Source organism: Saimiri boliviensis, chromosome 7, assembly GCF_048565385.1.
Source record: "Saimiri boliviensis isolate mSaiBol1 chromosome 7, mSaiBol1.pri, whole genome shotgun sequence".
Classification (NCBI taxonomy): Eukaryota; Metazoa; Chordata; class Mammalia; order Primates; family Cebidae; genus Saimiri; species Saimiri boliviensis.
The window spans coordinates 15,828,635-15,846,369 of NC_133455.1; the positions used below are offsets into that span (position 1 = coordinate 15,828,635).

The 17,735-nt window shown below is 46.3% G+C and overlaps 1 protein-coding gene across 3 annotated transcripts in view; it reads left to right on the forward strand.

Moving 5' to 3' along the window:
- NOS1 (nitric oxide synthase 1) overlaps nucleotides 1-17,735 on the forward strand; it is a 224,970-nt gene that overhangs the window by 194,622 nt on the left and 12,613 nt on the right. For all 3 annotated transcript variants that reach the window (XM_074402183.1, XM_074402185.1, XM_074402184.1), the window contains 4 exons: nucleotides 3,775-3,913; nucleotides 4,500-4,578; nucleotides 12,694-12,887; nucleotides 15,391-15,560. In XM_074402183.1, coding sequence (XP_074258284.1) covers nucleotides 3,775-3,913; nucleotides 4,500-4,578; nucleotides 12,694-12,887; nucleotides 15,391-15,560 — 582 coding nt within the window. The remainder of the gene's footprint in view (nucleotides 1-3,774; nucleotides 3,914-4,499; nucleotides 4,579-12,693; nucleotides 12,888-15,390; nucleotides 15,561-17,735) is intronic.

A 17,735-nucleotide genomic window follows, 5' to 3' on the forward strand; every position in this document is an offset into this window, starting at 1 on the left:
GGAGGCTGGGGCAGGAGGATTGCTTGAGCCCAGGAGCTCAAGACCAGCCTGGGCAACCTAGTGAGACCTCATCTCTTAAAAAATAATAATTAATTAATTAATTAAATAGGTCTAAAATCCCATTCGTGACTTCCTCCAGACAGAAAAGAGCGATAGACCCTGCATCCCCACCTCACCAGGAAACTACTAAAGTTCCTGGGGAAGCAAAGTAGAATTTCTTTAGAACATAATGGATCGAGAGGAGAAAACCTGTAGTGGCTGTGAAGCCCCTGGTGCCATGTGTGCCTAATTGATACCTTCTGATGATCATGAATTTATTGTAAAAATGAAACATGTGCTAATATCAGGAACAATAAAAGCCATGTTGGGTGACCCAGGTCAGTTTTCTGAGAAAAAAACCAATGAAGTTAATTTGAGAGTGAGATTCCTATCCCTGTGTTACCAAAAGTATACATGTATTTTTACATGCGAGGTTCACTACATTAACAGCTCCACTGAGATTCTAGAATCCCCAATTGTACCTGAAATTTGCACTAGAACTGCTGATGGCTGCAAACTTCCTAGATTGTTAAATAAAATAAATTATAATAAACTGTTGGCCAGGCACGGTGGCTCACACCTGCAATCCCAGCAATTTGGGAAGCCAAGAAGGGCAGATCGCCTGAGCTCAAGAGTTCGAGACCAGCCTGGGCAACATGGTGAAACCCCATCTCTACCAAAATACAAAAAATTAGCTTGGTGTGGCAGTGTGTGCCTATAGTCCCAGCTACTCAGGAGGCTGAGGCAGGAGAATTGCTTGAACCCAGCAGGTGGAGGTTGTGGAGCCGAGATCATGCCACTGAACTCCAGCCTGGGGGACAGAGCAAGACTCTGTCTCATGAATAAATAAATAAATAAATAAAAATAATAAACTGCTATCTTTTTTCAGTATTTAAAAAAAAAAAAAATCCTGCCAGGCATGGTGGCTCACGCCTGTAATCCCAGAACTTTGGGAGGCCAAGGTAGGCAGATCATGAGGTCAGGAGTTCAAGACCAGCCTGGCCAACATAGTAAAACCCCATCTCTACTAAAAATACATAAAAGAAAAATTAGCTGAGCATGGTTGCAGGCGCCTGTAGTCCCAGCTACTTGGGAGGCTGAGCCAGGAGAATTGCCTGAACCTTGGAGGTGGAGGTTGCAGCAAGCTGAGATCATGCCACTGTACTCCAGCCTGGGCAACACAGTGAGACTCTGTCTCAGAAAAAAGAGAAAAGAAAAAAAAAATCCATTGTTCAGTTGCAGTAACCACTTTTTGTATTCTCAGTCGCCACAGGGGTGGGAGTTTCCATATTAGACAGTGCAGAACCTTTCCATCATGATAAAACATCCTATTGGCCAGAGCTGTTCTAAATTGAAGGCTGCAGGAGTATAAATGAGCCATGCATGGCCTTTTACCTGCATATGGGGATTACCAAACTGACCATCCTGGGGTGGGAGGTGGTAATGGATGTGGACCCTGCCACTTTCACCCACTCCCATCCTAGCCTTGGAATGCATTCTCATCAGCAAGCCCAGGAGAAAGGGTAACATGCCACCTTCTGTCATTCAGTTGGTACTTTTCATCCTGAAAGCAAATGCAGGTAGAGAGCAAGTGGGGAAGCTGAGGCCCCTGGGCTATAAGGATTTCCATGTGGGAAGGCAGTGTTCATTAGCCTGTTCCCATTTCCTCCTAGACAAGGAGAGTTGGGATAACTTGGCTTTTTATACCTGTAGGGATAATTCTGTTTCTTGATTTCCACCAGCCAACCTTGACTTAGCCACCAGAAGCAAGGCTTGTTAAAAGCCACTGTACCCTTTAGCCGTCAGCTCCTGTCCTCCCATCCCACCCTCAGCTCTGGCAACCACGAATCTATTTCCGTCTCTGTAGATTTCCCTGTGCCGGACATTTCATGTGAATGGAATCATATCATACGTGGTCTTTTGTGACTGACTTCTTTAACTTAGTATAATGTTTTCAAGGTTCTTCCATATTGTAGCATATATCAGAACTTCATCCTTTTTTATAGCCAAATAATATTCCATTGTATGGATGTGCCAAATCTTGTTAATCCATTCATCCACTGATGAACATTTGGATTGTTTTAAAGTCAACATGAGGTCAAACAATGGTAAAAGCTCCTCTTAAAAATTATCATTATTGGGCCAGGCGCAGTGGCTCATGCCTGTAATCCCAGCACTTTGGAAGGCCAAGGCAGGTGGATCACTTGAGGTTGTGAGTTTGAAACCAGCCTGACCAACATGGAGAAACCCCGTCTCTACTAAATATACAAAATTAGCCGGGCATGGTGGTGCATGTCTGTAATCCCAGCTACTCGGGAGGCTGAAGCAGGAGAATTGCTTGAACCCAGGCAGCGGAGGTTGCAGTGAGCCAAGATTATGCCATTGCACTTCAGCCTGGGCAACAGGAGCAAAACTCTGTCTTAAAAACAAACAAACAAAAACTATTATTTTGCATTATCTGTGGTTTTATCTTAAAATAAATTAGGGCATTGGCCGGGCATGGTGGCTCATGCCCATACTCCCAGCACTTTGGGAGGCTGACACAGGTGAATCACTTGAGGCCAGGAGCTCAAAACCAGCCTGGCCAACATGGCAAAACCCTGTCTCTACTAAAAATACAAAAATTAGCTGGGTGTGGTGGCACATGCCTGTAATCCTAGCTACCTGGAAGGCTGAGGCATGAGAATCACTTGAACTTGGGGAGGAGGTTGAGGCTGCAGTGAGCCAAGATCACACCACTGCACTCCAGCCTAGGTGGCAGAGTGAGATTCTGTCTTAAATAAATAAATAAGGATATTAATTCTTAGAATTGTTAAAATTGAAGAACAAGTGAGCTTGACCAAAAAAAAAAAAAAAACGAAAAATGTATGTGCAGTCATCCAGACATTCAGTATGCTCTGCCTTCATATAATTCTTACAGATTTAAAGGAAGATGGATTGGGAAATTCTAAGATGTTTACTTTATTCTTTAATGTTAAGTCTCTACACACATTAGTTTTAGGAATAAATGGCATAATAGAATTATATCTTAAGTACAAGTTACGCCCTAAAGTCAATGGCAAATCTGATGTGTCCAGTACATTGAAGACACGGAAAATATATAGGATGGATGGATAGACAGTTTCATGCATGGAAAGATAGATGAATGCGTGGGTAGGTGGGTGGGTGGATGGATGGATGGAAGGAAGGATGGATGGATGGGTGGATGGATGGATGGATGGGTGGATGGGTGGGTGGGTGGATGGGTGGATGGGTGAGTGGAAGGATGGAGAGATGGATGGAAGGGTAGAAGGATAGATGAATGGAAGGGTGGATGAATGGATGGAAGGAAGACAATGAAAGGGTAGAGGGAAGGAGGGAAGGGCTACTGGATGGATGAATGGTTAGATAGGTGGATGGATGGATGGAGAGATGGATGGATGGGTGGATGGATGGGTGGGTGGATGTATGGATGGATAGAGGGATGGATGGATGGTTAGAGAGATGGATGGTGGGTGGATAGAGAGATGGATGGATGGATGGTTAGAGAGATGGATGGATGGGTAGATGGATGGATGGATGGATGGATAGATGGATGGGTGGATGGATGGATGGTTAGATAGACAGATGGATGGGTGGGTGGATGGAGAGATGGATATATGGGTAGACAGAGAGATATATGCCATGACTTGGAGCTCTTGGAGAGGAGATCCACTTGGCTGAAAGAGGTCACTGAAAGCCTTGTATACACCACAGGCAGCATGTGATGTCTTCTGTGTGGGAGATGATGTCAACATTGAAAAGGCGAACAATTCCCTCATCAGCAATGACCGCAGCTGGAAGAGAAACAAGTTCCGCCTCACCTATGTGGCCGAAGCTCCAGAACTCACACAAGGTACCTCCCACCACCCTTCCAGGGAGGCATTCATAACAATGGGGGAAAGGCAAGCGATCTCACCTCTAGAAGGTGCTTAGAGAAGACGGGCTTCATTGCTTTGCTCTCCATTTAGTGCAGTCCTACCAAAATGAATGCTTTGCTGCCCTCCCACACTCCGTGAAACAAGTGCTGGGAAATATCTCTCTCTCTTGCTCTAGTAACATACTGTGTTCTTCTAAACCATTCTCTTCTCAACTCAACCAGATTTTCTTTTTGTTCTGCACTACCCACAACCACCCCACCCATCCCAACCAATGCCTGCCTGATCTCTTCTCATCTGTCTCTCACTGCACTCCAGAGATCAGTGGAAGTGTCAGTAGAGGTTGAATAAAATGCCGCAGAGGGTTTGTCTGTATTAATATTCTGAGACAAGATCTCATTTTGTTTCCCAGGCTGGTCTTGAACTCCTGGCCTCAAGTGATCCTCCCACCTCAGCTTACTAAGCAGTTGGGATTACGGGCGTGAGCCACCTTGCCCCACCTGGGGAGTTTTTGTGGAACGTTCCACCCCATCTCAGGAAGACTGTTGTTTTTCCTCCCCACAGGTCTATCCAATGTCCACAAAAAGCGAGTCTCAGCCGCCCGACTCCTTAGCCGTCAAAACCTCCAAAGCCCTAAATCCAGGTAGGAACCCCGTGGTTCATTGGGTTACCCACCTCTTCTCCTAAATGCCACCCATGATGGAGGAAAAGCCCTTGTGGACACCAAGGACTGGCTGTTTTCCAATTATTGCAAAGTGCCATCGAGACCCCCTTGCTACTTTGTAGCATCTGGGTTTCCTGCCTTCCTTTTCCCAAGCTCTAATCTGAAGGGGTGGGAAAAGGAGATGGTGTTGATCTCGTGAAAAGAGGAAAGAAAAAGGTTTTCTGAGTAATTTTTAACAGTGGACTGCACCCCATAGAATTGCTACATGCTCAATGTACCACAGCATCTTAGCTGGAAATCACTTAGTCCAAGTATTTCCTATTGTGGATAATTTTTTTAATGGAGTGCTAAAAAATGGCTACCACACTGCTTAAATTTCTTTGGGTTGATGGGAGGCTCATTATCTCACAAAACAGCCCACTCTGTGTTTTGAAGTCCTAATTGTTAGAAATTAGCTTAATATCCAATATAATCAATTATCTTATTATCTAATATAACCAAAGCATGTCTTCCTAGCAGTTTATTTTAAACCCAGTTTTACTCTCTGCTGACACCTAAGGCAAGTTTCTTTCTTTCCAAATGGCCTGCAAATAGCCAGTGACACTGACCAATCTCCCATGGGTCCTAACTGCTTCAAGTCATTCTTCCTAAGATGTGGTTTCCCAAGCCTTTGGCTTTAGTAAAAGGACACGCTCTGTCCTGCTGGAAATATCTCTCTCAGACCTGGTCACAGTGCAGTAGAGGGCGTGTGATCACTGCCAAATGTGCTGAGGTTATTATCACCGTCACCAGTCTGAGCAGGACACGCTAATGCTGCCTGAGATCGCAGGCGTGGTCCTAATGGCCGTTCTGCTCTTCCGTTAAAAGCGGTCGGTGCTGTTCTTAGACCTCATGTCACCTCAAAATGATCAAACCAGGTCTGTCCATCTCTCTACTTGTGTAAATAATTTTTCTCGCACTAATGAAAGCCTTTGCAGAGATTCCTATTGAATGGAATCTTTTTCACTTTGTAGGTACAGCAGAAGACCTTTTCAAGTCTTGATTTTTTGCACAGCATACTTTACTGCACTGTGTTTCACTAGGTTACCCACCTCTGCTCCCAGGTGCCACCTACAATAAAGAATAAGCTCTTGTTGATTCCAAGGACTGGCTGTTTTCCAATCATTGCAAAGTACCATAGAGACCCCCTTGCTGCTCTGGGAACAGAGGTGGGTAACCCACTGAACACAAGAATTGGGCACTGAACTATGCTGTGCAAAGAATCAATACTTGAAAAGGTCTTCTGCTGTAACCGAACCGCAAAGTGACAAACATTCCATTCCATGGGAACCAATGCAAAGACTTGCATTAGAGCTAGAAAAATTTCTTATACAATAGAGAGATGAACAGACCTGGTTTGATCAATTCGAGATGTGATGTCTAAGAGGAGGCGCTTGGCTGGGCATGGTGGCTCATGCCTGCAATCCCAGCACATTCGGAGGCTGAGACAGGTGGGTCACCTGAGGTCGGGAGTTCGCGACCAGCCTGATCAACATGGAGAAACCCTGTTTCTACTAAAAATACAAAATTAGGCCAGGCACGGTGGCTCATGCTTATAATCCCAGCACTTTGAGAGGTCAAGGTAGGCGGATTACAAGGTCAGGAGTTCAAGACCAGCCTGACCAATACAGTGAAACCCCATCTCTACTAAAAATACAAAAATAAGCTGGGTGTGTTGGTGGACACCTGTAATCCCAACTACTCGGGAGGCTGAGGCAGGAGAATCGCTTGAACCCAGGAGGTAGAGGTTGCAGTGAGCTGAGATCATGCCACTAAACTCCAGCTTGGACAACAGAGCTAGACTCATCTCAAAAAAAAAGAAAGGTTGTGGTGAGCCAAGATTGCACCATTGCACTCCAGCCTGGGCAACAAGAGTGAAACTCTGTCTTAAAAAAAAAAAAAGAGTAGGTTCTGGAGTTGAGCAGTCCTGGGTTCTAAGTCCAGCTCTGCCAAGCACTAGCTGTCCAGCCTTGGACAAGTCACTTAGGTGGTCCGAGCCCCTGTCTCCTTACCTCTAGAATGGGAATGGTAGCTATGAAGATTGCTAATGTTTTTCTAGAGGTTTCTGTGTTCCAAGCACTGTGCTGAGCCCTCTGTGCAGGATCTTTTATAATTCTAACCAGCCTGGGAAGTAGGTACCCTTACCATACACATTTAAAATAGGAGCAATGACAGCTAAAAAATACAAGTGACTTTCTCAAGGTCACACCGACCCGGTTATCTGACGCCAAAGTCAGTGTGCCAAATGGCTACACAGATGGCCTCACCAGCATTGCAAGGCTGCTGAGTATTCAAAATAAGCCACATAAAGCAACTAGCATATCATAGGGTCCAGGCGGTATTCTTTATCCATCCCTGCTTCATGTCACCTGCAAATTTAGTGTGCATGTTTTCAATGTAATCTTCCAAACCTTTGATAAAAGTCATCCACAGAGAAGAGCCCCAGGGCTCCCACATTCTTAGAGTCCCAAACATGAAAGAAATGGAGTGGGAAATTAATCTCTGAATAATTAGTTAAGTGCAATTCAGAGCATAATGGCCTCCGATATAGAGAGGAACTCTAGTTGAAATATATCTCTTACTACTTATTTCTGTCCTATGGGAAAGGATGATTTAAGTAGCATTGCATGAGAAGGTCTAATAATCTACTGGAAGTTTCTTTCAGCAACAAACTATGAAAGACCAGCTTACAGCATTTACTCCCAGAGCCATGGTACATAAGTAGCAGGAAACTTGCAAATGTTTTGATGCTAAGTAGAACCAGAAGTCCCCAAATCAGCCCCCACCCCCGCCAATTCAGAAGGGTACCTGACTCTAAGCTACAGGCCTGAAAGTAACGAGCCAGAGAATGTTCCAAACAAGGACAGAACTGGAGTGTAGAATTAAAATCGATTATGAATTAGCACAACGAGGACCCAATCATGCCTCCGTGTTTGTCTCTCTAAAAGCATGTTCTGTATTTTCAAGCTTAAAGTGCTTTAAAAGCACTATCTATTTGTAAGCTTAATACCATTTCCAGCTTCATAAGGTTTATTTTTTAAAAGAAGAAGAAGAAGAAGGATAATTGAGTGGAAAAACATGACTCTCCCATTTTCTCCTGCCCCAAGGCTGAAGTTGGGCTATTTGGTCCAAAGGCCATAACCAAGATATCACTAATCCTCCTGAGAGAAACCATTAATTGCAGCCAAAGTGCTTATGAGGAAATAGGCAGCCTTTTGAGGATGATCCTTGAAAATCTAAAGAGAAAAGTGACCACAGTCACCATCACAGCCTAGAAATAAATTTTCTAATGCACATACAACAATTAGCAAATGACACAGAAGAGAGAGCATAATGGATCGCTAATGTGTGGGGTGTAGACGCTAAGTCCTCGAAGTCAGGAGGAAGAGGGGAACACAGGACTTGAGATGAACCTCTTCAGGGAGGGTGGGCTGTAGAAAGGCAGAAGAGAGGAGGGGGTCCAGGAAGAAAGAACAGCAGAAGTCAAGTCAGCACTGGGATGTTTGGGAGAGTGGCAGATATTCCAATGGCGAGTTCTTGATTGGAAGAAGGCTTCAGTCTCATCTCTTCTCAAGTAAAACTGCTTCTCTCCAGCCTTCCCCATCTCAACCGAGGACGTCAACAGGTGGCTTCGGCCAAAAGCTCCAGTGTCATCCTCACTCCTCTCTCTCCCTCACACGTGTCATGCAGTGCCTCAGCAGATGCCCTTGGCCTTGTCTTTCAGCTGCGTCTCCAACCCAATACCTGGAGCGGAGCCATGGGCATCTCTGATCTGAGCGACTAGAATAGCCACCCAGCTTGTATCTTGGTTTCTGAACTTTTCTCTAAAAAGATCATTTTCCAAAAAGGAAACAGAGGAATCTTTCCTTTCTTTCTTTTTCTTTTTATTTTTTATTTTTATTTTTATTTTTTTATTTTTTTGAGGTTAAGAGTGGAAATTTAATAGGTGAAAGAGCTCTCTGCTGCAGAGAGGGGTCCCGGAGAAATGGGTTGCCAGATCGACAGTGAAATACAGAGGGTGTTATAGGTGCTTGGGTGAGGAGGCAGTGTTTGATTTACGTAGGGTGCAAAAGATTGGTTGAACCAGATGTGCCATTTGCATAGGGTAAGAAAAACTGGTTAGGATTAGGTGTCCCACTTCTACAGGATGTAAATTTCTGGCTGCCCCCACCCTAATCTTTTACTATGCAAGCAGGTCCTCAGACAGAGGAATCTTAAAACCGTAAATTGAAGGCTGTCACTCCCTGCTTCACAGCGTCTGGTGGTCTCCTGCTGGACTTCAGGAAACTTCCAAACTCCTTGCCATGACAGGTCATCATGAGGCTCTTGTGATCCACCCCTCCCACCCTCCAAACAAACACTCCAGCCTTCTTTCCCTTCCTTGAACATGCTGCCTTTTCTCTGCCTCTGGGCCTTTGCACATGCTCTTCCCTATCCTGGGAATGCTGTGCCTGCAAGTCTTTGCAGGTCTCTGCTTAAGCGTCAGATCCCCAGACTGTCTCCTCTACCAGTCTCCCTGACCGTCCTGTCTGACACAGCCCACTCCCCTCAGCCCATCACCACCCACTCATCCACATCACCAACCCCACCTGAGCTCTTTTAAATGACTTCTCAATGAGAATAGAGCACTTTGCCATCCTTCCCTATCACTCTCTCACCAGTGCCTAGAACAGTGCCTGATACGAAACGTACATGTGTAGAATGAATGAACTTCATTCACTTGAGCAGTTCACAGCTGACAATATTTACTCTTTTCATTGAAGAATGCACATTTTCCATTTAATGCTGGACATTAGCAAATTATTATTTTATCTGCAAACCTATCATTGAGCCACTGCCAAATGAACGTGTGTGTGTGTGTGTGTGTGTGTGTGTGTGTGTGTGTGTCTAGCTTCTGGATGTGGTTGAAAATAAATCACACGGAGGGGACACTCATGGGAGAAGGGAATAGGGCCCACATGGCCGCTGTTCCATTGCCTCTTCCCCTCACTCTGTACCTCTCAGTGTCCCAAGCTTTAAGAAAACGTTTAAAAATAGGCCAGGTGCAGTGGCATACACCTGTAATCCCAGCACTTTGGGAGGCTGAGGTGGGTAGATCACCTGAGATCCGGAGTTCGAGACCACTCTGGCTGTGATGGTTAATCTCTGTCTCTGCTAAAAATACAAAAACTAGCCAGGCATGGTGGCAGGTGCCTGTAATCCCAGCTACTCAGGAGTCTGAGGCAGTACAATTGTTTGAATCCAGGAGGCAGAAGTTGCAGTGAGCTAAGACCATGCCACTACATTCCAGCCTGGGCAACAGAGCAAGACTCCTCTCAATAATAATAATAATAATAATAATAATAATAATAAATTCTCTGCTTAGAAAGCTCAACAGGCTGGGCACAATGGCTCATGCCTGTCATCCCAGCACTTTGGGAGGCTGAGGTGGGTGGATCACCTGAGGTCGGGAGTTCAAGACCAGCCTGACCAACATAGACAAACCCCATCTCTACTAAAAATACAAAACAATAATAATAATAATAATAATAATAATAATAACTGGGCATGGTGGCGCAAATCCTGTAATCCCAGCTACTTGAGAGGCTGAAGTAAGAGAATCTCTTGAACCCGGGAGACGGAGGTTGTGGTGAGCCAAGATCGTGTGCCATGGCACTCCAGCCTAGGCAACAAGAATGAAACTGCATCTCAAAAAAAAGAGCTCAGCAGATCTGAGATTTCAGACAATTGGTTTCTGAGTCAATGCTATCCCCCAGAGATTCGGCTTCCCAGCAAAGCATCAGAGAGGAGCTCAGCAAGGCGCGCTGGGGCCCCACGGCCATTCAACGCCAGGGTTCTCAGCAAGTGGCCTGCAGAGTCCCCTTGGTTAAACTCCCAGCAGGGCCAGAGCCTGGACCCGCCTTCTAGCCCACCTGCCAGCCACGTTCCCATCCTGCTCCTTGTCTGCACGGCCACGCTCTGCCTCGTTCAAGAGGACTCGGAGGGAGGTGGCTGTGCTCATGAGCTAGCTCAGCAACTTTGGGTCCTCTGCGTTTCTATTTTGTACAAATCGTGATGATCTGGGAAGAAAGCGGGAATTGATTTGCGGGCCTTTCAAAGGCTTCCTCTGGGTAGGCTTAGGAGGATCCCGAATTAGAAGCCCCACAGTGCCCCCTGCTGGCCACGACCTCTGCTGTTTCCTTCCTGCAGCTTTTCGGAGGTGATGTCTTTGCTCCCCAGGAACCAAAGACCGGAGTGAGCTCAGAGAAGGCGCAGTCATTCGAGTTCCCAGACAGGGCAAGATCTGCCCAGGGAGGGACCGTGGGATCCCAGACCCTAATACGGCCATTCACATTTACGGTCACTAAGTTCCCCACTATGCTAAAGGCGGGGATGCCTTGCTTCAAGAAAATACTTGACACTCCTTCCTTCCCCAAAATAATGTGCCCGCTCAACTGTTTTTAACAATGGTGGCTATTTGTAGCACAAAAGGGTTCTTGGTTGAGCCAAAACTCCTTTAAATAGCGAGTCCCATTGGGCTATTCAAGTGTTGATTTATGTACCATAGAGAATATAGAAACTTCATGTTGAATATCAAGCGTCTCTATCCACTGAAAACTGGCGACGAAAACAAAGCAGACCCAAAAAAGCAATCGTAGCTCAAAGGGTGCAAAGGATTTGATTTCTCAAAGTGTGACTGATCCTAGAGTTTGCAGCTATTGTATGAAATGCGGTACATCTGTACTGAAACTTTTTTTTTGAGACAGAATCTCACTCTGTTGCCCAGGCTGGAATGCAGTGGTGCAGTCTCGGCTCACTGCAACCTCCACCTCCTGGATTCAAGTGATTCTCCTGCCTCAGCCTCCCAAATAGCTGGGATTACAGGCACGTGCCACAACACTCAGCTAATTTTTGTATTTTTAGTAGAGACGGGGTTTTACCATGTTGACCAGGCTGTCTCGAACTCCCGACCTCAAGTGATCCGCTCACCTCGGTCTCCCAAAGTGCTGGGATTATAGGCATGAGCCACCACACCCAGCCTGCACTGAAACTTTTTAAAAGACCAGAAGAATCACATTCTGAGAGTTTATTCTTGAAAGCTGTTTGATTAGCACAAGCCTCCTGAACTTGAAATACAAAAATTGACGCAGAAAGGTGTAACCTTGCAGGCATCAATGACTTCCTTCTGTGTTTTCTTTTTTGATCTCTCCATTTTGTAATATTGGTGAATTTATGCATAGGAGAAACCCAAGCTTAAAGACAAGTCTTTTTTCCTTTACCGAGTCGATAGGAGGAGCCCTGGTTGCAACAGTGGGTGGGGAGGGGAATTCCTAGGAGAGACAGAATTTCACAGATTGGAGACACCACAGCCTGTGGTCCCAGTGAGGTGCTAGACCCTGAGAGGACCCCTGTTGCTACTGAGAATGGGGTGCTAGAATCCAAAAGAAGGGAATTAAGAAGGAGAGAGTGAAGAGCCATGCCCAACATTGCTTCCAGGTCCAGTTGGGCCCTAGGAAGCAGCCATTGGATTTGCGGTGAGGAGTTCACTGGTGACCTTGATAAAAGCCTCAGTGAAGATTGATGGCTGGGCACTGTGGCCCTTACCTGTAATCCTAGCACTTTGGAAGGCCGAGGTGGAAAGATTGCTTCAGCTCACAGTTTGAGATCAGCCTGGGCCACATAGGGAAATCCCATCCGTACAAAAAAATCCCAAAATTAGCCAGGCATGACAGCGTGTGCCTGTAGTCCCAGCTACTGGGGTGGCTGAGGCTCCCCAGTAGCTGGGATTACAGACGCATGCCACAACACCCAGCTAATTGCTTGAGCGTGGGAGATCGAGGCTTCAGTGAGCCATGATCGTGCCACTGCACTCCAGCCAGGGCGACAGAGCAAGACCCTATCTTACCAACATCATAACAATGGTCATAGAGTGACGGGGCACAGGCTTGATCAGCACAGGTCTCTGCCAGAATGGGAGAAGGAGGATTGCAGTCAACAAGGACAGACAAAGGAGCAAAGAAAAGGGGGAGGTAGCTGGTGGGCCTTGTCCCACGGTTCCTCTGCAATTTCCTGCAGCCGCTCAACCATCTTCGTGCGTCTCCACACCAACGGGAATCAGGAGCTGCAGTACCAGCCTGGGGACCACCTGGGTGTCTTCCCTGGCAACCGTGAGGACCTCGTGAACGCCCTGATCGAGCGGCTGGAGGCCGCGCCCCCGGTCAACCAGACGGTGAAGGTGGAGCTGCTGGAGGAGCGGAACACGGCTCTGGGTAACGTTCCCGGGGCCCTTCCCGGCTCCAGTGAGCTGCAGAGGCAGCGGCCGTCTGGGAAGAAGACATCCATTCTTCCCAACCACCGATCCAGGCAGGAGGGTGGGTCTCTGTCACTGACAGCCTGTGAGACTTTCTCATGGCTGATCCCCCTTGGCCCAACCAGCCAAGCAAATAAATGCCCACGGTGCCAGGCCATCGATGGCTCACCTTTGGGATCAGGGGGCTGCTACCCTCCTTCATTGACTAGACACGGACTTTAGCACTAGACACTCTCACTTCCCATCCTCACCACTACCCCTTGGGAAATCTCTAGTAGCCCGTTGCCCACCAAGCGAATAACAGCCGAAGTCTGATCCTGCCTCCTCTTAGAATCCAAAGGTACTGTAGGAAGCTCGATGGCCAACTAGGAAATGAACCCACATTTTTTTCAGCTGCTTAAGTGTCCATCCTTGAAATTCATATTGAGGAACTTTCAAAGGCAAATGGGTCTCAGGAGCACAGGTGTGCTCAGGGGTCAGGGACAAGGAATCGCAGTGACCTTACCTGGCAGACCATGATACATGACCATCACTGTTACAAAAGAGCAAGGATGTAGTCAGCACAAAATGTCAAAGTAGCGAATAGTCAAAGGCTGTTGAAAACCTCTTAGGAAGGCACTGCTTTAGAGAGACTTACCCTCTCTTAGGAAATCCTAGCTGAGCGAGATGGCTTACGCCTGTAATCCCAACACTTTGGGAGGCCAAGGCAGGGAGGTCACTTGAGCCCAGGAGTTCAGGACCAGCCTGGGCAACATGGCAAAACCGCATCTCTACAAAAAAAAAAATAAAATAAATAAATAAATAAATATATATATATATATATATATATATATATATATACACACACACACTATATATATATACGCACACACACACAAATATATATATATACACACACACAAAAAGTAACCAGGCATCAGGCCAGGCATGCTTGCTCACTCCTGTAATCCCAGCACTTTGGGAGGCCAAGGTGGGTGAATCACCTGAGGTCAGGAGTTCGAGATCAGCCTGGCCAACATGGTGAAACCCCATCTCTACTAAAAATATCAAAAATTAGTCAGGCGTGGTGGCGGGCACCTGTATTCCCAGCTACTTGGGAGGCTGAGGCAGGAGAATCGCTTGAACCCAGGAGGCAGAGGCTGCAGTGAGCCCAGATCATGCCATTGCACTCCAGCCTGGGCAACAAGAGTGAAAGTCCATCTCAAAAAAATAAAAAATAAAATAAAATTAGCCAGGCATGGTGGCACACGCCTATAGTCCCAGCTACTCAGGAGTCTGAGGTGGGAGGATCACTTGAGCATGGGAGTTCAAGGCTATGGTGAGCTGTGATTGTACCACTGCACTCTAGCCTGGGTGACAGAGTGAGACCCTGTCTCAAAAAAATTAATAACTAAAATAAAAATAAATCCAACCCAGCCAGTTCTTCCTCTGTGTTGAAATAGAGCTTTTTATTTGGGGTTGAATCCCTGATGAAGGAGAGACTTACATATAGAGACCATATTTGATGAAAAGTGTATAGAAGGAGTACAATATAGTTGTTCAAACAAGGTCTGAAGCCACACTGCCTAACTTCACGCTTATGAGCTGTGTGACCTCAGGCAAATTCCTTAACCTCTCTGTGCTTCTATTTTTCTCAGTGGGGATAAATATAACACTAACCATCTTGGATTGTTGTGATGACTAAATGAGTTGATAATATGAAATACTCAGGCTGGACATGGTTACTCAAGCCTGTAATCCCAGCACTTTTTGAGGCTGAGGCAGGGGGACCACCTGAGGTCAGGAGTTCGAGACCAGCCTGACGAACAGGAAGAAATCCCTCTCTACTAAAAATACAAAATTAGCCAGGCATGGTGGTGCATGCCTATAATCCTAGGTACTCAGCAGGCTGAGGCAGGAGAATCGCTTGAACCCAGGAGGCAGAAGTTGCAGTGAGCCGAGACTGAGCCATCGCACTCCAGTCTGGGCAGCAAGAGCAAAATTCTGTCTCAAATAATAATAATAATAATATAAAACATTAATAATAGTAATCAGCATATAGAATGTGCTAGATAAATGTTAGTGTTTATAATGACAAACCCTAACATCCCATTCGGGGGTGGGAGGCTGCTGCTATGTGAAGACACATGGGGCCAAAATAGGCTTGTCTCTGTCACACGCAGCTGGAGGCTCGTTGTGTAGAACGCCAGTGGACTGTGTCATGCTATCTTAATACTCGTCCCCTCTCTTCATTTCTTTTCTTAATTGTTGGATTCCTTTGCCTAATTACTTTAGGATTTGCTTCTTGCACACGTGAGGTCCTCTGGATTCTGGGCGTGGAAGGTGGAGAGCTAGGGGGTTGCTTGGCTGCAGAGCCACCCCGCTCCCCTGGCCCCATCCTCCGCTCTAGGAGCAGACCCGGACCCCCAACTTGGACTCAAGCCCTCCCACACCCACCCCTCACCCCGCTCGTACCTCCACAGGCGTCATCAGTAACTGGACAGACGAGTGCCGCCTCCCGCCCTGCACCATCTTCCAGGCCTTCAAGTACTACCTGGACATCACCACGCCGCCAACACCCCTGCAGCTGCAACAGTTTGCCTCCCTAGCCACCAGCGAGAAGGAGAAGCAGCGTCTGCTGGTCCTCAGCAAGGTGGGTCCCAAGGCTTTGCACCACGCGAGGGGGTGCCTTTCACCTTCTCAACATTTGAGTTGAAAACTGTTATTGCACTAGGCTTCCGGCAGACGGCAGTCTTGAGCCAAGGGGGCCGTTATTTGCAGTAGGTCGCCATACTGGCTGGTCCAATTCCCCCAGTTCTAAGGCCTGGCAGAAAGAGTGACTCCCTTGAATCAAACAGGTCCCTGGCTACAAGAGAAATTGCAATTCTAACTCTACCTTCCCTCTGGAATCTTGAGCTTCCATTAGTGCCATCTTAGCCCCCATGCTTAGGAGAAAAAGAAACAGAATCTCACCATACCTTGGTTTAAAGATTAGGTTTTTTTCTTGTTTTTTGATTCTTTTTTAATTTTTATTTTTATGCATACTTGGTAGGTATATATATTTGTGGGGTACATGTGATGTTTCGATACAGGCATACGATGTGTAATAATCACATCAGACTGAATGGGGTGTTCATCCCCTCAAGCATTCATCATTTCTTGTGCTGGGAACATTCCAATTCCACTCTTTTAGTTATTTTTATATATGCAGTAAATTATTGTCGACTATAGTCACCTTGTTTAGGAAATCTACATCTTATTCTTTTTTTTTTTTTTTTTTTTGTTCTGAGACAGAGTGTCACTCTCTAGCCCAGGCTAGAGTGCAGTGACGTGATCTCAGTTCACTGCAACCTCCATTTCCCAGGCTCAAAGGATGGATTCTTGTGCCTCAGCCCTCTGAGTAGCTGGAATTACAGATGCCTGCCACCATGCCCAGCTAACTTTTGTAGCTTTTTTTCTCAGTAGAGATGGAGTTTCACTGTCAAACCCCTGACCTCAGGTGATCCACCCGCTGTGGACTCCCAAAGTCCTGGAATTACAGGCGTAAGCCACCGCACACAGCCTAGATTCGATTCCTTCTATTCCTGTACCCATGAACCATCTCCACTTCCCCACCCCACCCACTACCCTTCCCTGCATCTGGTAGCCCTCCTTCTACTCTCCATCTCCATAACTTCATTTGCTTTTAGTTTTTAGCTCCCACAAATGAATGAGAACAAGCAAAAGTTGTCATATTGTGCCTTGCTTCTTTCACTTAACACGATGTCCTCCGGTTCCATCCCTGTGGCTGCAAATGATAAGCTTTTGCCGATTCAGAGGAGCTGCAGGTGGGACTACTACAGATCAGAGGTCTCTGATTGTAAAATGAACCAAATGTAACCTCTACCTTCCTTGCTTAGAAACCCTGGGCTCAAGACCAGGCGCAATGGCTCATGCCTGTAATCTCAGCACTTTGGGAGACCAAGGCAGGTGGATCACCTGCGGTCAGGAGTTGGAGACCAGCCTGGCCAACATGATGAAACCCCATCTCTACTAAAAATACATTTTAGCCAGGGAATGATGGAGCATGCCTGTAATCCCAGCTACTTGGGAGGCTGAGGCAGGAGAATCACTTGAATCCAGGAGGCAGAGGTTGCAGTGAGCCGAGATCATGCCATTGCACTCCAGCCTGGGCAACAAGAGCAAAACTCTGTCTCGGGAAAAAAGAAAAAAAGAAAGAAGCCCTGGGCTCACCTGCCCCAGCCCACTGTAAAGCCTTGCTCAGTAAGAATTCTACCCAGGAGAGCCAACTATACTCCTCCCAGTGCGGAGGGTCCTTCCCAATAAGCAAGCCCCCAACACAGGATGACTTAGCTTTCTTCTGCCGTCCAGGAGAGGGGATTGAATGGTGTGCAGCAAGGAAGAGGCTCATTAGTGACTGCATAATATTTAGAAATATGAAAATAAATACCAGAAGGAACACTTAAAGAGCTGTAAGTAGTTACCTCTGGGGAGCTGGAAGCAGATGGCAGAGGTAGAACAGGAGACCATTATTTTTAATCATAAGCTTTGCAAAATTATTGAACTTTTTAGACTATCTGCAAGTATAATTTTGACTTACAACTTTTAATTAATGGAGGAGGGTGGCTAATAGGAAGAAAGACCATGGATCGCACTGACCTTATTAGACTGCACCATTTTTACCTTATTTAAAGTAGATTTTGTGCACAGTGGCTCGTGCCTGTAATCCCAGCACTCTGGGAGGCAGAGATGGAAAGATTGCTGGAGACCAGGAGTTTGGAACCAACCTGGGCAATATAGAGAGACCCCATCTCTAAAAAAAAAAAAA